The sequence below is a fragment of the Chionomys nivalis genome, chromosome 1, assembly GCF_950005125.1.
Source record: "Chionomys nivalis chromosome 1, mChiNiv1.1, whole genome shotgun sequence".
Taxonomy (NCBI): domain Eukaryota; kingdom Metazoa; phylum Chordata; class Mammalia; order Rodentia; family Cricetidae; genus Chionomys; species Chionomys nivalis.
Genome location: NC_080086.1, coordinates 194723093 through 194749382, shown reverse-complemented (window position 1 = coordinate 194749382; position 26290 = coordinate 194723093). Strand labels below are relative to the sequence as shown.

Below are 26290 nucleotides of genomic sequence, written 5' to 3'. Positions count from 1 at the left end.
ACCTTGGACTTTCCACAGGGCAGGGAACCCTGACTGCTCCTGGGACTGGAGAGGGAGGAGAAGAGGAGTGGGGGGAGGGGGAGAGGGGCGGGAGGAGGGGGAGGGAAATGGGAGGCGGGGAGGAGGCGGAAAATTTTATTTTCAATAAAAAAAAATTATTTTTATCAGGAATGTGTATTAAACTTGTCAATTTTTATAAACATCTGTGCAAAGACCATTTCATCAATAGAGCTTATCACATGGTATTAAATTACTAAAAATAAAATTTATCCAGAGTTTTGGCTTATTTCCTCACTCTAGTTAATAAACAATTTCAAATATTTCAAAAACATCTCTTACAGATTTAGAGTCTTTCCATCCAGATATAATTGCATGCAGTTCTCTTTGCTATTTTTTATGTAACATGTTTAGATATTCAGGAATATACTGAACAGACTATTGTCTAAATTTATTTTCATAGAACAGATTTTTTTTTTGAGACAGGGTTTCTCTATGTAGTCCTGGCCATCCTAGAACTTGTTATGTAGACCAGGCTGTCCTCAAGCCTGGAGATCCACCTGCCTCTGCCTCCCTATTGGTGGGATTAAAGGTGTGTCCTGCCACCACCAAGGTCATAGAACAGAATTCTCATGAATTTGTTTCTTTCATTCTTTAAACTTCATGATTAACTTGAAATTTTATTTACTTCCTCATTATTGTCCTTAAATATCTAGAAATATTTAGATACCAAGTAAAAATATCTAACAATTCATTTCTTTGTATATCTGTCACCTCAATGTGGTGACAAACAGCGTTCAAGGTAGGAAGGGAGGAATCCTTCTGGTGTTGAATGAGGTGATTATCAGTAATCACTGTGGTTAGACCAGCCTGCATCGTCTCTCTGCCTTTAAGTTCATGAAAACCATTGAGTGAAAGATTTAGCTACCACTAGCCACACACCTGTAAACCCAAGTATTTATGAGACAGAGGCAGATGTTCAAGGTCAGACTGCAATCTGTAGAGGATGGTGATGTGGGAGGGTGTTCCTTTTTGTGTTGACTTCATTGGTTAATAAAGAAACTGCCTTGGCCCATTTGATAGGCCAGCCCTTAGGTGGGTGGAGTAGACAGAACAGGATGCTGGGAAGAAGGCAAGTGAGTTAGTTGCCATGATTCTCCAACCTGAGACGCCATGGATCCAGTTGCCAGGTCAGACATGCTGAATCTTTCCCGGTAAGACACCACTTCGTGGTGCTACACAGATTATTAGAAATGGGTTAAGCAAGATATGAGAGTTAGCCAAGAAGAGGCTAGATATAATGGGCCAGGCAGTGTTTATATGAATACAGTTTGTGTGTTGTTATTTCAGGGCATAAGCTAGCTAGGCGGCTGGGAGCTGGGTGGCAGGAATGCAGCCCGCAGCTCCCTCTACAACTGGCGCCCAACGTGAATCCACAGAAAGCCTGAGAAAGCTTGGGAAAGAATAGAGGAAAGCATGTTTTCTTGGTAGCAGCAATTTCTTGGGTCTGCTCTGCTTGCTAGAGGCAAGCAAGCACTCTCATCTAAGAGAGGCTTCCTGACTCAGCTTTAGCTGCAAAACCATGCAGCTCTTTTAAGAGGTCCTGCCACGAAACACTTACACTTAAACGGTGTTGATGAAAAGCTGAACACATGCTTTTCAGTTTTCAGCCATAGCAAGAAAGAAGTTGCGCCGGTTTAAAATGCTGGCTTTCTGCGCCATCCTGCCAGGGCAAACTCTGACTCTTTCAAGCAGGCAGTCCTGACTACAGAGCTTTTGAGTGTTGATTAATACTGTTGCAGCTTGCTTGCTGGCAAGGACCTTGAAATACTGTAGACTTGTAGCACTGAATATGGCTCTTGCCGGTACCTCAGCCATAAGGCTGAAATGGCAGAAAGCTAAGGAATAAGGCTGGATCCAGCCAGCAAAGCCACGGCTTTAATCCTACCCACATTGCTCAGTAATTTAAAGGCTCATGTGGTCAGAAAAAGATACAGTAAAGAGAGATTCAAAAACAAAGAAAACCTCTAAACGATTTACATTGTGTTAAAAATATATGCAGGCTAAAAGTTAAAGTTCTTAAAGTAAAAGAAAGAAAGAAAGAAAGAGTAGTTGGGTGTGGTAGTACACACCTTTAATCTTAATACTTGGGAGGCAGAGGTAAATTGACCTCTGAGACTTCAAGGGGCAGAGGTAGATTGACCTCTGTGACTTCAAGGTGTGGTAGCACACGCCTTTAATCCCAATACCCAATCCCAATGTAAATCATGTCTATATCATATCCCCCTTTAAATGTAAAAGAACATTTATAAACAATATTTGGGAATATGGACGTAGTTATTTCTCTCCAAACTGCTTCGTGCTGAATGGGGGCACTGTTAATCAGATCTTTCATGGTATAACCTGTGTGCTAGATTCATCTCAGTCAGCAGTTGAGTGAAGTCACTTTTTTGAGGATGTTCACAGCAACCTTTCAGGAGGGCGTTGTCTATCATACCATATTGGGATAGAAGTAATCCACAGGGTCTCATCCTCTGTAAAAACAAAAGAAGAATCTCTTTTCCAAAGTATCATATCCTTAGATCCAAATTCTGAAGTCAAGGTATTCTCAAAATATATATCGTGGATTAGTTCAGCAGCATTTATAAACAAATATCTTTTAGCAGCTGATGTTTCCGCCTCAGCATTCAAACAATTCAAAGAGATCATAATAGCATACAGTATCAAGATTCTCTTTGTATTTTTCATCTTTATGCAGCTTTATTTTAACCTCTATTTCTTTTACTTTTATTTTTTGAGACAGGTTCTCTGTGTATCTTTGTCCTGGAATAACTCTGTAGACCAGGCTGTCCTTGAACTCTCAGCGATCCATCTGTCTCTGCCTCCCGAGTGCTGGGATTAAAGGCGTGTGCCACCACCGCCCGGCATGTATATGTATTTCTGATCTTGATTAAGGTATTGTGATTGTGTAGTTCATTTAAAAATGTAATGTTTAATTAGGAAATATAGGTTGTTAATGGATAATCATCAATAATAGTCAACTTGTAGTCATGCTAGTTGGATTTTCTGTATATATAGAGATATATTTCAGTTAGATAGGCATTCGTTATATCTTTCAAAGACTATAGAATATGGCATTTAATGTTTTAATAACTTGGGGCTTTTCATGACAATGAGACATGTTTGCTCCTGGCAGCACCAACCTACTTCGAGAGGAAGATGGGCATCAAAGAGGCTCCTTATGGAGTTTGATAGCCATTTGGGCAAGAAACTGCTCTTGCCTGGACTATTGCATAAACTGGGCACAGAGAACCCTCAGAGAGAGGACTGCTGAACTTGCCTAAAGGTGAGATAATCTTTTGGGGATCCTGATTCATGAAAGAGTCTGCGAGACATTCTGAAGGACACAACAGATAGTGACCAAACTGCCTTTGAAATTTCCTGATTTATGGAAACGTCTCTGGATACTATGGGCCTGAAGGCTAAAGATTAATGCCCCAATGGTACAGAGAAACTTTGGGTGACTGTACAGGCAGTGAGATGTCTCTGTCATTTCTAGAGTTTTGAAAGTTGCTTATTTCTTGTTTGCTTAGGTAATATTATATCCTTCTGGAGTCTTTGATGGAGTTAAAGAATAGATAGATAGTTATAGTTTTCCATTGTTATGATAAAAGATAAAGTAGATATAAATATTGTAACTGTAATTCTTGATAACTGTTTTATTATATGTAATTTTGCTATGTTAAAGTCAAAGCCTTCTTTTTTGTTTAAACTGAAAAAGGGAAAATGACGTAGGAAGGTCTTCCTTTTTGTGTTGATTTCATTGGTTAATAAAGAAACTGCCTTGGCCCATTTGATAGGCCAGCCCTTAGGTGGGTGGAGTAGACAGAACAGGATGCTGGGAAGAAGGGAAGTGAGTTAGTTGCCATGATTCTCCAACCTGAGATGCCATGGATCCAGCCGCCAGGTCAGACATGCTGAATCTTTCCTGGTAAGGCACCACTTCGTGGTGCTACACAGATTATTAGAAATGGGTTAAGCAAGATATGAGAGCCAAGAAGAGGCTAGATATAATGGGCCAGGCAGTGTTTATATGAATACAGTTTGTGTGTTGTTATTTTGGGGCATAAGCTAGCCAGGTGACTGGGAGCTGGGTGGCAGGAAGGCAGCCTACAGCTCCCTCTACAGGATGGAAGACTTGGCTAGGGTAATTTAGTGAAAACTTGTTTCAGAATACAACATTTTTTAAAATGGAGAAGGAATGTAGCTCTGTCGAAGAGTGCTTGCTTAGTAGGAGGCCCTGAATTCAAACCCTAGTACAGGATAAAGTACTGCTCCACTTTTATTTTATGTGTTTTGAGTGTTGGCCTGCATGCAAATCTGTGCACTCTGTGTATGACATCTGCTCAGGGATGCCCTGGAATGGCAGATACAGATGGTTGTGAATTGCTACATGAGTGCAGGGAACTAAAAGCAGGTTCTCTGCATGAGCAACAAGTGCTCTTAACTGCTGAGCCATCTCTCCAGCCCTGGAAATGTTTTTAATATTATTTGATAATAAGGCTTATTTTCTACATTTTAAAATAAAGACTGGACTATGCCACAAAGGATCAATGCAGCTTGCCCCAGGCAGATGTTCTCTTTCTGTTTTTTCTACTTGTTTTCCCCTTCTTCACCATTTATCTTTTTTTGTCAACACTCCTCTCTGCTTGTCAAACACCATTTCTACCTGCCTCTTTCAGCTCTACTTTGTGGGAGCTGATCTATATAAATCTTACTCTTTCCATGACCTTCCAATTATAATTTTCCTCTTGTGGTGAAAATGAAGTGTAGTAATCTGGATTAATAGCCAGGAATTCAACTCAAATCTTATCTTCCATTTGTGGGTTCTTTGACCACAAGAGGAAAGCTTAGTTGAATGGTCAGAGAAAGTTTCATTCTTAAAATACTGCACTGTCTCACTCATTGTGAAAAAAAGTTTATCTGTCATTACAGTCATTCTTACAGCTTGATTCCTTTTATTAAGGTTTAACTATACCACCTTGTCTTAGAACAGTAGTCCAGACACCCACAGGGATTTTATGTCAGATATCCTTCATATCATATATTTACATTATTATAGGCAGAGACTGCCTGTTTGTTCTTAGTTGCCCAGACCTGAAATAACCACACAGAAACTGTATTATTTAAAACACCACTCAGCCTATTAGCTTATGTATATTTATAGCTGGCTCTGATATCTTAAGTGAACCCATTTATATTAATCTGTGTATCACCATGTGGTTGATCGGTAAGGTTCCGTCCAACATCTGTCTCCCGTGTCTGTCTTCTGTAGCGGCTCTATGGTGTCTCACTGACTCCACCTTCCTTCTCCCAGAATTCAGTTTAGTTTCCATGCTTAGTGATAGTCTGCCCTATCATATGCTGAAGTAGCCTCTTTATTAACCAATGATATCCAGAGGGGAATCCCACATCACCTCCCCTTTTATGTCTAAATTAAAAAGGAAGGTTTTAACTTTAACATAGTAAAATTACATATAACAAAACAGGTATCAAGCAAGAATTACAGTTACAATATTTATATCTATCTTTTATTATAACAAGGAAAACTATGACTATAACTATCTATTCTTCAACTCCATCAAAGACTCCAGAAGGATATAATATTACCTAAGTAAACAGAAAGTGCTTTCTAAGCAACTTCCAAAACTCTAGAATTGACAGAGACATCTCAGTGCCTGGGAAGTCACCCAATGTTCTTCTGTAACATTGGGGCATCCAATCTTCATCTACTGGTCCATAGAATCCAGCAGACTTTTCCATGAAGCAGGAAATTTCAAAGACAGTTCCACATATCTTGGCAGTTTGTGAGTCACTTTCTCCTATGTCCTGAAAAATGTTTAGACTGGCAGACTCTTTCATGAAGCAGGAACACTGAAGGACTGTCCCAACGTCTTTAGACAACTTCAGCAAACTTCAGCAGTCACTTTTCTGTGGGTCCTGCATGTCCAGTTCATACAGCATAACATCAAGCAGTCCAGGCATGAACAATTTCCTGCCCAAGTGGCTATTAAACTCCATAAAGAGCCTGTTCAATGCCTATCATCCTCTTGAAGTAGATTGGTGCTTCCAGGAGCAGATGTGTCTCATTGTCATGAAAAGTCCTACGTTCTTTTTTTTCCCATACGCCACAAGAGGGCGCATGAGCTCAGGACAGATGGCTGCAAGCCACCGTGTGGAAGCCAGGAATCGAACTTGGGTCCTCTGGCAGGAAGCGCGATCGGGCCGTAACCACTGAGCCATCTCTCTGGACAGTTCAAGTTCTAAGTTCTTAAAACATTATAAATGTCATATTCAATAGGTCTTTGGAAGGCTTGAAGATTATCTATCTAACTTAAATATATCTCTATATATCTAGAAAACCTAACTAAGATGACTACAAGCTTGGTTGTTATAGATGACTACCTATTAACCTACATTTCTTAATTATACATTACATTTTTAAATGAGCTGCACAAACACACTACCTTAATCAAGAGCAGATACACACACACACACACATATATAAAACAAAATTGATCTTAAATTTGTATCAATAAATCAAGATCCATACCAATGCAAAGTATCCATTTCTATAGCATATCACCCTTTAAATGTAAACAAACATTTACAAACAATATTAGGAAATTTGGGTGTAGTTCTCTCCAAACTGCTTCCTGCTTTTTGTTGGATGAAGTATTTTCTTTTAGGGGGTTCACGGAGACCTTTCAGGTGGTCTTGGTCCATCAAACCACATTAGCCTGGGAGGAATCCACAGGTTCTCATCCTCTGTGGAAACAAAAGCAGAACCTCTTTTTCAAAGCAACATATTATTAGACTTAAATTTTAAAGTCAAGATACCTTTAAAATATTTATGTTGGTTTTGCTTAACAGCCCATACAATGAAATCTTTCTGTACTTAGTTCATTCAGTCAAAATATTCAAAGAAAATACAATAATACTCATATTCTCTGTGTATTTTCCATCTTTATGTGTCTTATTTTTCTTTACTCCTTTAATCTATGCTGTCTGTACTCTTTTTTATTACTTTCACTGTCTCTTTAAAGACTTTGTTTCATCATTTTAAAATGATATACTTCTTTATAACTCTCTATACTCGTTTTCTTTTCTCAAACCTATGTACAGTTTTTTTTTTTCTTTCTGATTTTTCAAGACAGGGTTTCTCCGTAGCTTTTTGGTTCCTGTCCTGGAACTAGCACTCGGGAGGCAGAGGCAGGCGGATCTCTGTGAGTTCGAGGCCAGCCTGGTCTACAAGACCTATGTACTTTTTTTTAAACATACTGTGCCTCATTTAGAGGTCTTTTATATCTGAATCTGCCCTATTGTGTATCTGAAATCCTTTTCTGTCCAGGTCCATTTCTTAAAATGCTAAGTGGCCAGGCTAGAACTAAGGGTTCTTTACCTTTTGGATAAACCCAGTCTAATACGGCAGAGGTCCACTCAGTGCGAGCCATGCTCACAGAACTATTTTCAGGCACACAGCAAGTCTATGTTGCCAATAAGCAAGATGTAGTACTCTGCTCACAAAGCCCATTCAAGTGTTCCATAACTGGACCTCCCGAAAGAGTCAGAGCCATTTGTCCTGGTGAACCACGAAACTACTGCACATTTTTTTTTGCAGCTAATGCTAAATCAGGAAGACCTCTCTTGAAGGAGCCCTGGCGCCCTGCTCATAGCCAGCTATCAGAGCCCATCTGAAAAAAAATGTTGGGTATCAAGAAGCTGTGTTTAACTCTATTCTTTTTTGTCTAGAATTCCTTTTCAAGCTTTTTCAAGTTTTACGTGGATGGTGTCAGTCCTACATGGGACTAATCTGTCCTAGCACACTAATCTGTTGGTGGAGACTGTACTGCTTGTTTGTTCTTGGCTGCCCAGAACCAAAATAACTACACAGAAACTGTATTATACCAAACACTGCTCAGTCTATTTGCTTATGCACATTTCTAGCTCTGATATCTTAAATTAACCCATTTCTATTAACCTATGTATTGCCATGTGGTTGTGGCCTACTGGTAAGGTTCTGTCTCGCATCTATCTCCTGTGTCTGTCTCCTGCAGCATCTCTATGATGTCTCACTGATTTTGCCTTCTTTCTTCCAGAATTCAGTTTAGTTTTCCCTGCCTAGCTCTCTTCTGCCATTTCATAGGCCAAAGCAGCTTTTTATTTTTTAATTAACCAATGGTATACACAGGGGAATCTCAAATCACATTACAATTCACAACAGTAGCAAAATGGCAGTTATGAAGCAGCAACAAAATAACTTTATGGTTGGGGTCTGCACAACGTGAGGAACTGTATTAAAGGGTTGCAGCATTAGGAAGGTTAAAAACCACTGTCTTAGAATCTTTCTGGCTGATCACCTCCATTTCTGGCCATTAATTTTCCAGTGCTTTGTGGATCTTTCCTACTCCCTTGAGGATGAATCAATTCTTTTATTCGTTCACTGAGAGAATATTTTCCCACATTTTTATAAAGAGCTCTGGCTCTGAAAGAAGTATTTATTATAGCTGCAGTTTAACCTGAAGGAAAACCAGAAAAAAATGTAAACTAGAAAAAAACCCAAATTTTCAATTTACAGGGATATTAATAGATGGAATATGGTTAGAAAATTTCCTAAAATGAAATAATCACATTGCTCTTCAACCCTTGCCATTAATATGGTTTGTCAAAATACCAAATTAAATCCATTAAAATATTCTATATTCGTTCAGTTAAATGTTTTCCTTAAAGTTAAGTTAAAGAAAAACTCTATTCAAAGTAATAAATATTGGAGTACTTCCTATTTGTGAGACACCACAGTGAGGCCTGGAAATGAGCAAAATCTCTGAGGTTATTGTCTTTTTGGATTTCATGGTTGTTACACAGACAGAAATCCAGTATCTGTGAAAGAACCACTGAGTTCTTACACTCATGTTTTACCTGCATTCAATCCCTGAGGTGCTCAACAGCATTGATTAAACTCAGGCATCCATGCAACGAATATTTACTGTATGCTTATTTCAGGTCTAGAGCAGAGATACACCAGTGGGCAACAGCCCTCCTGAAAAGTGCCTTCCTTGAGTATTCTAGTGAGAAACAAGAACAAGTCACTATGTAAATTCTGTGTACCAAATATTATGGAGAAGAAAAAGGCAGGAGTAGCGTGAGAAATTTGGCTTGGTTATGTTATAGTCTCAAGCAAGGCTGTTAGGAGAGGTCTGATTTGTAGGGCTGAGCAAAATAACTAAGCTAAGAGGATCATATAAGAGAAAGCTACAAGCAAATGTTCATCAGCAGCAGTTGGGAGTGTGCATGGCCTTTTCAAGATAAAGAACCCCAAGGCCAGTATGACTGGAACTGACTAACTAGGGAATGAATAAACAGGACATTTAAATTCTCAGAGGTAGAGAGACTTTGGGTTTTACACGAATGGAATGCCATTCAAGATTTGTCAAGGAGAGGAACGACACTATCTAATTTACACCTAGGTAGACCATAACTGCAGTTCAACGTGGTCAGAGGCAGGAACACAGATAAGGAAGCTATCCAGTAAAGATGATTATGGTACAGGATGCGGTGGAAATAATGTTTGAGTTCTTTTTTTTTTTAATCTTTTTTTTATTAATTTTTTTTTGTTGTTGAAACTATTTCTGCCTTCTCCCCGCCTCCCATTTCCCTCCTCCTCCTCCCACTCCTCATGTTTGAGTTCGACATGACTTTTGTGGTGGAGCCATTAGGATTTGCTGGAGGATTAAAAATATAATGGGGATGAAAAAATAAGGCTCCAGAAAAGTTAAAATTTTCTTATCATCTCTGCACAGGCTAGGACTTGTGGAAGTCTAGATTCCTGGTATTCATCTCACACTATTTAATAAGAACTCCCATTGTCGTGGCTGTGGAAATACTCTTAAAACACCTCTCGTGATTCTTCCACAGCCTGCTTGACCTGCCTGCACTAACTAGCGCTCACTTGTGTTAGTTACCCGGGAGAAGCTATGTTTGTAGTTTGCACTGTGCCAAGGGGGTGGGCTATTGGAGGGGGCGATGAAGGCACATGGATCCTTACCTCGCTCCCAGGAAAACGCCCAGAAGCCTCAAACGGTCTGGATTAACCAAGGAAAGCTTTTTGGAGGAGACGGATTTTGATTAAGTGTTTTTCAAAGCTTTAATAAGAAAGACCTGACGAAGAGGAATGGAAACGACGGTGAGTTACCGCTGAAAGGTAAAACAACGTACTCACTCAAGACTTCGAACTTGATAGCGTCACTCTAGGGAATCCGAGATATTGCAACGACCACTCAAAAGCCACGCCTCTAGCAGAGAGGGACAGGGCGCTTTTCTGTGGGCACCAAAATTCGAGCTTCCGGAAGGACATGATTCAATGAGGGACCAAACCGGATGAAGGTCGCGAGTCTTCTTCCGCCGCCGCAGGCGACTTCCCAAAGGGGCAGAGCCGCGGGGACCTTCTGCGCAGGCGCGGCAGGTCGAGCGGGCGCGGCGCGATGCCGGGCAGGCATGTTTCGCGAGTCCGAGTCTTGTATAAGCGAATCTTGCAGCTCCACCGGGCTCTGCCCCCGGACCTCAAAGCCTTGGGCGATCAGTACGTGAAGGACGAGTTTAGGAGACATAAGACTGTTGGTTCTGGCGAGGCCCAGCGCTTCTTGCAGGAATGGGAGGCAAGTGATGCCCCCTCCCCGCCCCCTTAACCCAGACTCCTGGGGTCCCTTTGTGGTATTCAGTTCAAAGACCGGCTTCCTAACAACTCCCGGTGTCCGTGCACGGCCAAACAGGGCGTTTGAATTAAACAGCCTAAAACTGGTCAAGCAGCGCTTCCCCCAAGTCCGTCGCGAACCCCCAGCGTCTCCCACAGGCTCTCTGCTTGGGCACGTGCAGTTCCCCCGGTGTTCAGATCAACTCTGAGAGTCTGAGGTTACCAGGGGTAGATGAAGGTGGGGTGTCTCAGAATTTACTACAGCACCCACTGCCAAGCACTCCAAGGTCGCCGGCTGCTGTCCTTTTGGTTTGTACGTGACAGCCCGTGTAATTAACTTCATGCCATTACTTAGCTTTCAGACTAAAGAAGCTTGTTTCGACCATTTGTTAATTTGTAATTTTAGGGCCGTAGTAAGTTTTCTACTTGACAGGTCAATTAGATAAACATAGAAAGACTTAAAGATTACACTTGGGGAAAGGGAAATTGCTGGCGGGAGTTAACATTTTTAAAGAGAGAAATTTAGAACTTTCTGAAAAGTCTTGGCTTATTAGATGTAATTTGGTTTTCTGGATCTGGGGAGGTTTAATCTTTTTAAATGCAAAGCACTTTCTTAAATATGTATTTGGTCTTGGAGTCAGAAAACTTAGTTTTCAATTCAGACCCCAACACTTACTAAATGTTACACGAATTAATTTTTTTCATTCTTCCAGTCTTATGTGTAAAATAACAGCGTTACAGTAAGCATCTCAGCTAGTTTATTATTTCATTATTCACAGGTTTCTCTGTGTAGCCCTGGTTGGCCTGAAACTTGCTTTGTAGAGCAGGCTGGCCTAGAACTCAGAGATTGCCCTGCCTCTGCCTCCTGTCTACCCCAGGGTGAAGGGCAAAAGAGTTGAAAGCTTAAGGCTAGCCCATGTAGTTTAGCAAGACCTCATTTCAAAATAAGACCAGAAGAGGCTGGGATGTAGTTCGGTGGTGGAGTACTTACCTAGTATGTGACCGGGAGGGACAGAAACTCTTATCAACAAGCCAAGTCCTGAGTCCATTCTCTAGTTACACACACACACACACACACACACACGCACACACACACACACACCACAACCTTATGCGTGAATCTTTCTTACTTCCTGTCTAGCCACATGCTGTATAATCATTCCCTCTTACATACACTCGTACCACAGCAGTCAAAAGACTTTCACCAGTGCCAGGTAGTTGCTAGTGCCATGGTCTTGGAATTCCAAATTCTGAGTTAAAATTACTAAATATTTGGATGAAGAATTTGAGGCTACACAAGTATCCTGTTTCTTCTTAAACTTTGCCTAATTCAACATTCATGGCTATATACTGTGGTTGTGTTCCATTGCTAATTTTCTGTTCCTACTATTCCTTCTGAATGCATTAGTTGAAATGTTTTTGTAGGGTCGAAATGGCTCATCTTCTCCACTGGTACACTAGTTTTACATATTTTTTGGAATGAAGAAAAAGTGTTCTATGGGGTGTGTGCCTGTGTGTTTGTGTCTCTCTCTGTGTGTGGGAGTCCTGTAGTTGATGAATCAGCAGAAATTTAAACCCAATATGATGAATCAGCAGAAATTTAAACCCAATATGATGAATCAGCAGAAATTTAAACCCAGTATTTTACAATCAAGAGTGCATGTAACCTTTGTAACTCATCTGAGGTATTATTTTTGTGTGACTTTTAAGTGGATCATAAGGTAAAAAGAAATGGCTAAGTTGCATGTCATGTATATTTAAACTTTATTTAACTTAGTATAATTAGAATTGATTGCATTTTGCTATTTTTAGTAATTTCCTGCCTCACCTAATTTGAAGACCTGTTAGAAAAACTTCCTGTCCCACAAGCTGCTGCCAAGTAACCACACAGAGTCTTAATTATAAATTCTTGACCAATAGCTCAGACCTATTACTAGCTAACTCTTACAACTTTAACCCATTTATGTTTATCTATGCTTTGCTACATGAATTGATATCTTTTCTCAATGCAGCATGTCCCTCTTCTCTCTGCATTTGCTTATAACTCCTCTGCCTCTGCCCTTCTTCCCAGCATTCTATTTGGCTCTCCCCTAATTTTATCCTGCTCAACTGTTGACCAGTGTCTTCTTAATTTAACCAGTCACAGTGAATATATTCACACAGTATAAAGGACTATCCTACAAAGATTTTAGGTGGTTGCTTTTGAATATCAGTCTTGTAGTTTGTTTTTAGCTTGCTGGAGAAAAGGAATGAATTACTGTTCTGCCTACATGGATTATATATGTGTGGGACAGCTTCTACTAAGTTTCAGTGGGTTGCTTGGGTATGTCTCAGTTTATTCTGCACATTACTCATGGCAGCCTCTTTATGTGTGGTGGTTTATTCAATGATAATGATTTATTTATAGGATAGTGATGTCATGTAAGTTAGATCTTTTAAGGCATTTGGTGGGAGCACATGCCTTTAATCCCAGCACTCAGGGAGACCGTGGCAGGTGGATCTCTGTGAGTTCAAGGCCAGCCTGGTTTACAGAGTGAGTTCCAGGACAGCCATAGATAGACAGAGAAACCCTGTCTAGAAAAACCAACCCCTCCCCCCAAAAAAGTTTTTTAGAAAAGATTTTTTTAGACCTCTGTTGTCTCAATAGAAAATAACATATATTTTGCTCTTGAAATTAGTGGCAAACCAGGAAGTGCTTTTTCTTCTTATACAGTTGTATCATGAAATACGTTAATTATTTAATCAAATGGTATAATCTAGCCTGAACTCTCCATAGGCAGTCTCATGGTTTGGCTTTTCTTTCATCTCTGTTTACTTTGAGGACATGTTTTTTTAGCAAGGAATTGATAATAAAATATATTTTAAATACAATCAAATTTAACTTCATAACTCTTGAGTTTAAAAATGTTTAAAAGGCAAATGAAAAATAGTTGAAGTTAATATAATATAATATGGTTGATGGGAATCACAAAAAAGAAAAAAAATAAGTGGTTGATGACATTAGTATTTTAAAAAGCTTATTTATTTTGGTAGAAAAGCACTAATAGTTTAAATTTAAAAGATGGGCTAGGTGGTAGCAGTACACACCTTTAATCCTAGCCCTCAGGATTTCTATGACTTTGTGAGACCCTATCTTTATATATAAAGCAGTGATGGTTCACACCGTGAGGAACGCAAAGGCAGGGGCAGACTGTTCTCTGAGCTCCAGGTCAGCCTGGTCTACAGAGCTTTTCCAAGACAGTCAGGACTACACGGAGAAACAGTGACTTGCAAAACAAAACAAAACAAGGATGGGCAAAAGGGAGTCTAACAGACCTTTTTTGATTTACATATGAATAATGTAAATTGTTATATTGCTTAGATATAGTACTAGTGAGACATTGAAAGCAATGTAGCCGCCCAACAGTAGAAAATAATTCTCATCCAACTGTATGATGGGTGGGTTAGAAGGCAGCGATTGGAAAGGGTTTTAGCGTGAATGACAACTGCCCATGGAGTAATTAGATGTGAGCAATTGTTATCTGGTTGAGAAAATGAAGAGTGCTTTTAGTTTTTTCTCTGAACTTCAGATTTTCCACATTATCTCCATATATCACGTTTCTTTAGTAAACATGTTACTTTAAAGCAACATTTAAGGAAATGTTACTTTAAAATGCAGTCAAATATACTCAATAATTTTGTAATTAGTTCTCTGTTTCTCTAACGCCTTGAGTCAGGCACATTCAAAGAATTAAATACCAGTACTTTATAAAGATTTCTTGCCTTTGTCTTCTTGAATTTGTATGCTAATCTTGGAGTTTTCATATTTTTGTATAAATGTTGATGTCACCTGCATAGTTCTATATTTTCCCGCTAAATTTTTTAAAGAAATGGAATTCTAGATACATGTAGCTTCAAATTAAAGTGTTTCACTCTTTACCTAATCAGCATAAGTATTTAGAATGTATTGATAGTATTTAAATATTCTATGATCTTTCAGTAACTTAATTTGGTAAAAAACTAAATTGCTACTTAATAATTGTACTGTGTTGTATTTAGCTTTTTACTTTTAAAACATTTTGTAGGCTAAGAATGAGGCCAAATGGGAGGTTCATTAATATTTGTTTTGTCTTGTAAAGACGTGTTAACGTGCCCCCTTTGTGGCTCGGAAGCTGGTATTAGGCTTTAGGAAGAGACTTAAGGTGGGCATATGCCACCCCTGAGATCTGGTTATCAGGCCCAGTAATGATCTTGTGTTCTGGATTGGACTTTACCAAGATACTCAGAAACTTCAGATTGTTGGTTTCAGACTCCTGCCAATTAAACTTATACAATAATGAAATATAAACCTTATTGTCAATTGGCTCTTTCTGCTGGGGACTAGTGAAGAGCGTGTCTTTTTCTAGAAGTCAGAATATTTGCCTTCACTTTCAGGGCACCATTTCTCAGTTGTATCTCGAACAAAGAATTATTCTAGATTTTTTAAAGACTAATAAGGAGTCTACAGTGAATATTACAAAATTTCCCGTTGGGATTTGTGATGGTACATGTTACCTGTAATCAAATACATTATGTTTGCTGAAAAAAAAATTGACCATTCACATTAAGTGCAGTAAATGAAGACTTCATGTTCAATTATGTCTGAATTGTCAGTCAAATTCAAAAGCATTTTTTTTTAAGTAAGGATTTCTTTGACTTTTTTTTTTCCCTAGTGAACATGACGTTAAAGTACAGAGATATGGAGTGGGCAGAGGAATGTTTTCGTCAGGTCTCACTGCATCTGCAGCAGAAAAGGCTCCTGCCGCTTCATTATGTGCTCGCGTTTTCTTAGACAGCGGTGGACTCATAACAATGTTTTCTCTCCGTCCTGTTTAATGTTACCCACTTTGGCTTGACATTATTGCTGTATCTGTTAATAGATTAAACTGATTAACTCACCTTCTGGGCCTCAGAGACGTCAGCTTATTCTCCTTGTGTGCAGATTTAATTAGCTTATTTCCCAAGGGGGGATCGTATTTGCCTTGTTTACAAGTTTTTGCTCTTCTTTGCTCCCGAATCACTGTAATAGAGTCATGTCTAAAGGGAAAGGTATGCTTTGCTTTTCTGTGTTCTAAAACACCGAAGTGTTTATGCTTTATTTGGATTGATTTCTAAAATGCTAGACATTTCAGGATTTCGCTGCAGTGACATTTCATTTCGTTACCTGTGAGGAGGTCTATAGTATGCTTAAAAACTCTTCCCATGATAAAAAAAAAATGCATATACTTTGTTACTGCCTTTGTATACAGAACTCATATGGTGGTAGACGCATAGCTGGCACATAATTCCAGACGCAGCTACCGTGGTCACATGAGTGACAAGAATACTTCTCTAGCTCAGTTTGAGCTGTGAGCTCTCTAAGAGCCATCTTGTTTAGTGACCCTGGTCCAGCACAGCCTAGAGAGTTTGTTGTGTCTCTTACTCATTTGACCAGCTGCAGATACACAGATGCAGTTGGTACGTCAGAGCTTGTAGCCAGCAGCAACAGTTAACCCTCCTTTTGCTGAGGATACAAACACTGCAGCGGGAACTTCGGAACGTGGAGGCAGTGACAATGGTCAGTGCTATTTTGAAGGGGCCTTGTGCTAGTCTCCCAGTGCCTCTGGGAGGCTGAGAGAAAGCTACCCAGTGCCAGAACTGCTTACTCTGAAGTGTTTGGGAAGATGTGCATATTAGAGTGTAGTTCAGGTGCTCATAGCATCTGGTACATTTTATTCAAATTACTGGTGTCTAGAGCACTTCTAGAAACTGCAGTGTGATCATACTTTAATTATGTGGTTAAGGTCAGCAGAAACATGTTATCAAAGGGTTTACTCTATAGATTTCTGTGGAAACAGGTAATTCACTTTTATTTCTTTATAACTACTCCCTTAGACTTTTCTTCTTGTCTTCTCTTCATTATTGTTATAGTTTTCAGGCTACTGTAGCCATCCTTTTTGCAGAACCTCCCCTCTTCATTATCATCCATGCTTGCAGCAGCTGTGTCCTTGTCACAATTCTTTTACAACCTCACCTCTTCATTATTGTAAGCCTGCTTTCCCCTGTTATTCATATTGCTAGCTTTCTGGCCTATGTTGGAAATGCCAGGGACTGGGAACTTGTTCTTAGCATAGAACCCTGAAAAGGACAGGAAGAAGCCAAGATTGATGATTTGGGGTCCTCATAATTCTTTTCCTTGTCTTACTTGAGTTGGTTGGTCCAAAATACATCATTTCTAGATCATCAAATTTGGATTGTTTATGTAGGCATAGCTGTTGTGGTGGTTTGACTACCTAGGGTCCCATAGACTCAATGTGTCTGAATGCTTGGCCCATGAGAAGTGGCCCTATGGGGAGCTATGGCCTTGTTGGACTAGGTGTTAGCTTGTTGGAGGAAGTTTGTCACTGTGGACCATATGTGCTCAAGCCATGTGCAGTCTTGCAGTTCACTCCCTGCTGCCTGCAAAAGAGCTCTTAGATGTAGACCTTTTAGCTTCTTCTCCAGCATGTCTGCATGCTGCCATGTTTCTCACCACGATGATAATGAACTAAATATCTAAAATTGTAAGCCAGTGCCAATGAAATATTTTCCTATATAAGAGTTGCCATGGTTATGATATCTTTAAACAGCATTAGAAACTCCCAGCTATGATAGAAGTTGTTACCAGGGACTAGAGTATTGCTGTGATAGACCTGGCCATATTTTGGGGACTTTGGGTTAGTAAAGCAGTGGAATGCTTTAAGCACTGCTTAGTGGGCCATAGTAGTAGGAGCATGGAAGACAGGGGTGTGCTGAGAGTGATTTGAACTGTTGGACTTGGCTGAAGAAATTTCAGAGGGAAGAATTTAATATGGGATATTTTGGTGAAGAATGTGGCTGCTTTTTGCCCTTGTTCTAACAGTCTGCCTGAGGCTAAAGTGAAGAATTTTTGGATTAATTGTATTGGCAGAGGAAATCTCAAATAGCTTAGTATAAACTTTGTCATGTGATCATTTGTAGTCACTCTTAAGAAGATCTATGAAAAGGCACATGCTGAGCAAGGAAAAGTACAATATATACAACTTAAGGAAGAAAGGGGCACCAGGATGTGGAGTGGAGCTAAGTCCTGTGTTCAAGGAGATAAGCAGATTAATAAATAAAGGGAGTGATCACCGCAGGGCAAGACCCCTATCCATCTAAGCTTATGCAAATAAATTAATGAACAACTGAGGTCCAGGTGTAATGGTTCACACATTTAATCTCCCAAGTCCTGGATTTAAAGGTGTGTTCCACCACTCCCTTCCCTTAGTGGCTTAGCTTTTTACGCTGATCTTCAAGCAAGTATTATTTATGAAAATACAAACAATCACTACATTGCCTACCTAAAGGTGTGAGCCAGTATTGCTCAGCTTTATTTAAAGATAGGGTCTTACTAGGTAGAGAACAGGTTGACCTCTATCTTATGGAGCTATGCTTGCCTGTGTCTCTTGAGTGCTAGGGTTAAAGAAATGGACTACTATTATACCACCATACACAAGCACAACTGTTTCTCCTCTCTCTCTCTCTCTCTCCCTCCTTCCCCCCCCCTCCCTCCCTCCCTCCCTCCCTCCCTCCCTCCCTCCCTCCCTCCCTCCCTCCCTCTTTTCTTTTAGACAGACTTTGTCTGTGTAGCTCTGGCTGACCTGAAACTCCATGCATAAACCTGGCTGACCTTGAACTTTGAGAGATCAGCCTGCCCTTGCTTCTCAGGTGCTAGGATTAAGGCATGCACACCACCCTGATAGCTACTACTGTTTGTTAATGTAACCTAACCTAAGTATGATAGATCTTCCAGGTTGGTTGATCTTCCAGGGGAACCAGTTTCAATTCTCACACCCATGGAGGCTTGCAACTATCTGTAACTCTAGTTCTAGCGAATATGATGCTTCTGGTATTTGAGGGCACCAGAAACACGGACGGGTCACATGTTTATACACATACATATAGGCAGAACACTCATACACATAAAATACATAAACCAAATTTAAAAATTGGTACCAGAGATCTGAGATTCCTAATTATTCAGGGTAAGTTTGAGTAGTATAGTATTACTTTTCTTTTATCTAATTTAGTATTTTAAGTGCCTGATGTAGGGAGAAATAACAGTATTTAAAGAATAATATAGAAGCCAGGTGATGGAGCATGCCTTTAACCTGAGTTCGAGGTCATCCGTCTACAAAGCAAGTTCCAGGACAGCCAGAGGTGTTACACAGATACCCTGTATCAATCATGCCACACCCAAAAAATGTAATATGGGTAAAACCTGAAATTGAGTGTTAGTCATATAGTATCTATCCTTATTAGAAATAAGATCCTTATTATAAATAAAACACAATTTTATTCAGAAAGAAGAGAGATGAATCCTGTACACAGGTTTACATAGGATTTAACATTTGCTTTGAAGTAGTTTATAACTGGATTTAGCTATATTTGAACCTGGGAATAAACTAGTTCAAGTAGTTTTTAAATTATGTGTAATTTTACAACCTTCCACACGGTGGCAGAAAATCCTTTTGTATAGAAAAACAGCCAGGCAGTCAGAAAACTTTCGGTTTTAATTTGTAATATTTATCTGCCCTATTTCAAGTACTAATATTCATGAATTATTTAAGATATGCTGTTTCTGTTTACATAGCTTACGTATATTTACTGACTTTGAGATGAAGTTGCTTTTTCTATGTCTTCTATTTCGTTTTAATCCATTTTGAAGGGTTCAGGAGTGTCCCTGAATAGCATTTTATGCAGCTGTTTTGGTAAATCTTTTTTCTTAGAGAAACTGGGGAGAGTTACTTGATATCCCTTAGATAAATGTGTAAAAACTAATGTGTGAAATGATTTTATTTTAAAAATTAGTAATTGGTTCAATGTGATCTGTAGTGTTAAGTCACCTAGAATTTTGCTTAGTCATTTTATGGTTTCATTACTACTTTGATTTTTCCTTTCTTTCTTTTGCACTGCTGTCAGAAATCTTCCTTATATTTTCCTGGTCTTAATTGAAGAAGTTAATTCATTCAGTGTATTTTTCTATAATACCCACTGTGTTTGAGGTACCCCCTAGACACTAATGACTGTATGTAGTAAAAAACAAACAACAACAAAAATACTCAAAAAGGCTGACAGAGTTGTTCTGTAGACCGACCAAGGCCCTTGTGGTCAGGACAGACAGACTGTGTTTGAGCTTACATCCACAAGAGAACACACACATACACACACATACAAACCTGTGTGTGCATGAATTAATAACACACATGTACATACATTAATAATCGATTAATAATACAAGAAAAACAAACCCTAACAAGATAGAGTTTTGTTTGTCTTATTATGTGTATGTGCATGAGCGTAGAGATACTTTGGCGTCTAGAAGGGGTGTCAGATATCTTGAAGGTGGAGGTGCAGGCAGTTGGGTGCTGGACACTGAAAAACAGTAAGAGCTGTGAGTCCCGGACCTATTTCTTCAGCTTCAGCTCTGTCTTCTGCTGTTTCCAGTTAGCGGGTAATAAACATCAAGTGTAAATTGTATTGGAGTTGATGTTTGTCATGTTTTTAGAACAAAATATATCTTCCATGAAAATCTGAAGAGTGCACATGCAGCTTATACCTGGGCACGACAGATTGTTGGGTGTGGTGTTCTGACAGATACGATGTCCTGGGGTGAGCTCTCCTGCACTGCCTGGCTAATTCACCCTTGCACCCGAGCACATTGGGGGCCAGTTTTCTCACTTTCTTGTCCTCAGGGTTGATTCTCCCACACCTACACCTTCAGGGCCAGCTCTCCTGTGCTGCCCAGGTGAGGTGTAGGGCTCACTCTCCTGAGCGTCGCAGCTGACGTGGGGCAGGGACATCTCTCCTGCTCTTCTGACATCAGGACCAGCTCTTCCACCTGCCTTAGGCATTGATGGGGGCTCATCTCTCCCCCACCTATGCTGCCACATGGAAGATAAGGAGTGGGGACAGCTTTCCCTTGCTCAGCGGTGGGCTGACTCCCCACACCTCCACCGATAGGGTCGGCTCTGCTGTGCTGCCCAGGTGAGTCACAGGGTCCTCTTTCCAGAGTGCTAGAGCTGGTCAGGGGCAGGGGTCAGCTCCCTTCCCACCACAGCTGGCAGGGTCAAGGGGTGGGTGTCTTTTCTTTTTTTAACAGTATTTTTATTCTTTGAGGATTTCATACAGTGTGTTTTGAACATATTCACCTCCTGTCTTAGCAAGTGTTCTATTGCTGCGAAGAGACACCACGACCAAGGCAACTCTTAGAAAGAAGCATTTAATTGGGGCCTTGCTTACGGTTCTAGAGGATTAGTCCACTATCTTCATGGCAGGAACATGGCGGTACGCAGGCAGGCATGGTTTGGGCTTTTCAAACCTCAAAGCCCACGCCCAGTGACACAGTTCCTCCAACAAAGCCACACCCCCTAATCCTTTCAAATAGTGCCCCTCCATGGTGTCCAAGCGTTCAGTCTGTGAGCCTATGGGGCCATTCTCATTCGGACCCCCAACTGCTCTCATAACTGCTCTCCCGCCGCCTTCCCACCCCTTCCCTCTACCTTTACCTGTCTTCTGTCTCCCTCTTCATCATTTATTTCTGCATGATTTGTTGTCAAGTTAGGATGCACATAGGGGATGAAACAAGCACAAAAATATCATTTACATACATTTGAAATACGTGTCAGCTGACTCAGAAAACTGGGCTTTGTTGCGAGAACTGTAATGTAATTATTTAGGAAAATTGTTACTGAAAGTAAAATTTTAAGTTATGAAAAATATAACTGGGTACTTTATGGTAAAATTTATGATTACATGATCATTGCAAAAATATAAAATAATTATTCATAGACCACACCTCTGTTCTTTTAGCTATTTCTAGAATGCTATTCCTTTTTTTCTCTTGAAGAATATACATTTTGCAATATGTTTTTTTTTAATTGCTTAAAATTGCCTGCAGTCATTTTGAAGGTACATTTTATGACTGATAAAAATTGACTTCCATGAGATTACTGAGACAGGCAGAGAAGCTCAGGATCAATTCTCAATAGAAATGTTTTGGTATAGCCTCTTTGGTGTATTTAAGTGTACTAAACATTTAAACCTAATTTTTTAAAGATTTATTTATTTATGTATATATGTATATGGATACAGTGTCTGCATGTACATCTGCACACCAGAAGAGGGCCTCAGACAGTTATGAGCTGCCGTATGGGTGGGAATTGAAGCCAGGACCTTTAGAAGATCAGTGAGTGCTCTTAACCACTGAGCCATCTCTCCAACCCAAACTTAAATATTTTTACAGGCATTATTTTTTGTCTCCAGTTTGATGAGTTCTCTTTGGAAGTTTTGCAAAACAAATTGTCTGATCAATTGTCCTTGTTTAGGGTTATTATGAAGGCTCCAAATCACATGCTTTTCGGTTTTCTTCTACTTTGGCATCCATGTGAGCATGTCCTATTTTAAACAAGAGCCAAACCCCCACCACCGTTACTGTTCCCTGAGGCTGACTGCGCAGTTATAGAATTTTTCAAGATTAAGTCTCATAAATTGTGTGTTCGTAGCTGGTTGGCCTCTAGTGGTGACCCAGTCTTCAGGTTACAAGTATTCTCTTAAACACTGACTGGTGGAATCATCAACTTCTTGTTTCTTTATTTGTCCAGTATTTTGATTAAGTAGTGACCAATGATTTGAACAAAATGCACCTAAAATTTAGGTTGCTAGGTTATAAAAAGCTCAGTGTCGTTGTAGGTCATTTAGGTTGACCTGCAGACAAATTCCGTAGATGCTATAGGATCCTCGGCCATGCTGAAGAGCTGACACCCATCACAGTCTTCATGCGAAATCTTGAGAGAGCATTTGTGCTGTAATAGAGGACAGATTTTTAGGAAGATGTCAACTTGACAATAGATTGTTTGGGTCTGTGACAGTTTGGGCTCAATATGAATAATACATACACTGCAACTCAGATGAAATACCTTCCTCTCTAAGGGCTGTCAATTTAGTAGGAATATTGTTACTTCTTTTGGAATTCTACTTTAAATGTGTGTTGGTTTTATCACTTTAAAACCAAATAATTTTGTCTTCATTGCTAAGCTTGTAAAAACTTAATTTATAGCAGCATTCACAGTACTGTTTCCAACAGCCTTTCTGTGACTCCAAGAGTTTGATAAGATAAATCAGGATGTTATTAGTGCTAATTAATTGGCTTTTTATTTAAGCAATTTTATTTATTTATTGTACTGCTGTTAGAATATATCATTTAAATATTTACCAAACAGCTCTTTCTACTATCAATTTAGCAATTACTCATTTTTTTATGTGCACAAAAACAAGGATAAAAATGACAGAAATTAACTATCATGACAAGCTTGTAAGTCGATCTGATTCTTAAAAAGTATGTTTTCCACTGTAATACGCAAGTGTTCTATTTGTAGCTGAGCTGTGACAGCCTCCTCTGAGGTTGAAATGTTCTCTTCTCCAGGGACGCTCCTTAAGCAGAAAGGTAAACAACACAAAAGAGCTTCAAGAAGTTCTTGAAACTGACCAGATTTACTAGGCAGCTCCCTGCCAGAGTAAGCAATAAAAGCTGAGAGTGTCCACCTCAGGTGAAGTGAAGCTGAGCATCAAAGATGACTCTGAGACTAGACAAGCTGCCTGGAAGCCGTTTAGACCAACTGAGGCTCCTGGAAAGGGCACTCTTCAACCTGTTGAGCTGCCAGCAGGCTGAGCAGTGTGCTCCAGGTTCCCAGCTCTGTGAGCTGTTACCTATGCTGGGGTGGGCTTTGGTGATCCAGCTGTCTTTGAATCATTTCTACTCCTGTAAGTAAACCCTGAAAGGAGCGAAATAGACAGGACCAAGTTCTCAGCACAAAGGAGATTTATTTGCCTGAGAGGGGCAAGGGGCAAGGAATAAGAGACAAAAACAGGAGATAGAAGACACGGGAGAAGGGAAAAGGAACCAGGGAGATGGGAAGGGACATTTACCCCAAGGGGACAAAGGACTACCTCCTAGTAAGGAATTGCTGATATATGGCAGTAAGTGTCACATCTCTTCATTTTTATGGTGGCTATTATTATTTTCTGGAGTTGCTATCTCCATACTTTTGAAGCATGTATCATTTATGTGAATATTTATTGTTTTATAAATTCTGAAATGTCAAAGATTAGTATCTACTGAAGGGAAGAATTGTTATCAGTAGTGAATGTAAATTTCCACCCCAGGTTTTTCCGATCAGACTGAGATTTTGCTGAGTAAGCACAGCTAGGTGGCAGTTTGTATGCACATGTTTATGCAGGCGCACATGCACTCTGGCTGGACGGCATTGTGGCCGTACAGTGCCTTTCCCAGTTCTCCACCTTAGTTGTTTAGTTTTAATTTTTACTATTTTACACATATGTGTGTTTTTTCCACAGTTCGTCTATGCACCCCTTTCATGTGTGGTGCCTCTGGAGGCTAAAGACTACATTGGATCCTGTGAAACAGATGGTTCTGTCACAGTCTCCCTGGTCCTCTGGAACAGCAGCCAATGCCCTCAAACACCGGTCCATCTCTCTCGCCCTCCACCACTTTTATCATGACAGGACTTTCACTGAACTGGGACTCACCTTTCAGCTGGACTGGCTGGCTGTTGAGTTCCGGCTCCCACCCTGTGTCTCCCTCTCCAGGACAGGTATCACAGACACCTGCTGCTCTTCTTGGCTTTTGTTCTCTCCGTGGATTTTGAGGAGGATAGAACTTAGTTCCTTATAAACAAGCAAAAATCACTTTACTGGGCTCTCTCTCCAGGAAATGGGTAGAGTTTTTTTTTTTTTAAGATCTGATTATATAGCCATTTTTGAAATGGTTCAGTACCAGTACACATGTAAAGAGTGTTGACGCAACATTGATACATTGCTCTTAACTAAAGTCCATTACTCATCTGGCCTGGTTTTTACCTGATGACCTGTTTCTGACTCATAATCCCATCTGGATGATCATATGATATTTAGCCATCTTTTCTCCTTAGCCTCCACTGAACAGTGAGAATTTTTCAGATTTTCTGTGTTTGATGACTTTGATAATAAGATCAAAGAGTACTATTCATTTTATAGAATGTTCTCTTGTTGGCATTTTCTGGCAGTTATTTTTTAAATCGTGAACATAGGAAGTGTGGTGTTTGAGGAGACCACGGATGTGAAGGGCCATTCTCCTCGTTGATATCAAGGGAACATTAGTTGTTTTTACCTTGTTAATGCTTGGTCAGCTTATACTATAGCTAGACAAGTGCCTGGCATCGCATCCTTACCTTTAGTGGTGCTTCTGTTAATCATCTCATTTTGATCCAAAGACGTGTGCGTGTGTGTGCGCGTGTGTGTGCATGTACGTGTGTGTGTGTGCATGTACGTGTGTGTGCATGTGCGTGTGTGTGTGCATGTGTGTGTGTGTCTGACAGAGTCTCACTGTGTAACCCAGGATTGTCTCAGACTTTGAATCCTTCTTCCCCTGCTTCCTCGTGCTGCAGAGTGTTCATGATAGGTATCTTTTAAACTCTTTATTCATTTTGTTGTCAGTTTAATTAACCTAGATAGTACGAGTTGTAAGTCATTTAATTCAGTGCCAGTTTATAACACATTCACACTGCCATGTCCATGGATACAATTAATATAAGCACCGATAGAGGATAAAGATAACAGAAGACAGACACTTGTGCAGCCACCCAAGATGAGGCTATTTCTATAAGGAAACGGTGTACAGACCATGACTTGAAGCCTGGTACATTTGGACTCCTTTAACACTAATTGTTTTATTTCCAAAAAATGTTTTCCCTCTGCTCCTTTCCAAAGAGCTTTTTAACTTTGTCGAAGTTTTTAGGAATAAATCGTTTTACTCTGCAGTTTTATTTGAACTTGTAGAGATTTGATTCAAAGGATTTTCTGAAAATCGTTATAAATGGGGCATATATCTAGGCATTTCGACAGATTCCTATGTTACTGTAATAGTGGGTTTTCTATAAAGCAGTACTTGGATAGTGTAGGCTTTCATGTGTCCATACACTTAAGGGTGTGATAACTAGTGATAGGGATTCAGTTCCGGTTTTGTTGTGTTGTGGTGGTCTAAGAAAGTTGGTATTTTATGTCTGCCCGACTTTGGTATGTCGTATATGTATATGATATCTTAGCCATCTGTGAGGCTGATGTTTTTGTGGTGGAGCTTGGGTATTTAGAATGAAATGCAACTGTGGGGCTTCCACCCCTGTTCTTCCAGCTTTAAAGTGTGTATGTTTTTCTTTTGATTGCCTTCCTAATGTTTCAAGTGATTCTCTTTGTTGTCCAAGGCTGTTCACTTACTTACAATCCCCATTAGAGGCGTTAGCATCTCTAAGAACAATTGCATAGACTTGGATACAATTTGCATGGATTTCTATTGACTGGTTTGTATATTTTTAGCTTAAAAATATATCCATTATTTTTTTTCAGTAAATTTTCACATGATAATACTAAAACTCTTTGATTTAGTGAAATGAACATACTCTAAGAAACTTAAACTTGAATGTATACTGATTA

General features: G+C 39.8%; 1 protein-coding gene across 1 annotated transcript in view; it reads left to right on the top strand.

The window, feature by feature from the left end:
• The first annotated feature begins 10494 nt into the window (after nt 1-10494).
• Nucleotides 10495-26290, top strand: part of Sdhaf3 (succinate dehydrogenase complex assembly factor 3) — a 36196-nt gene continuing 20400 nt past the window's right edge. The window contains exon 1 of the mRNA XM_057783437.1: nt 10495-10712. Coding sequence (XP_057639420.1) covers nt 10539-10712 — 174 coding nt within the window. The 5' untranslated portion in view covers nt 10495-10538. The remainder of the gene's footprint in view (nt 10713-26290) is intronic.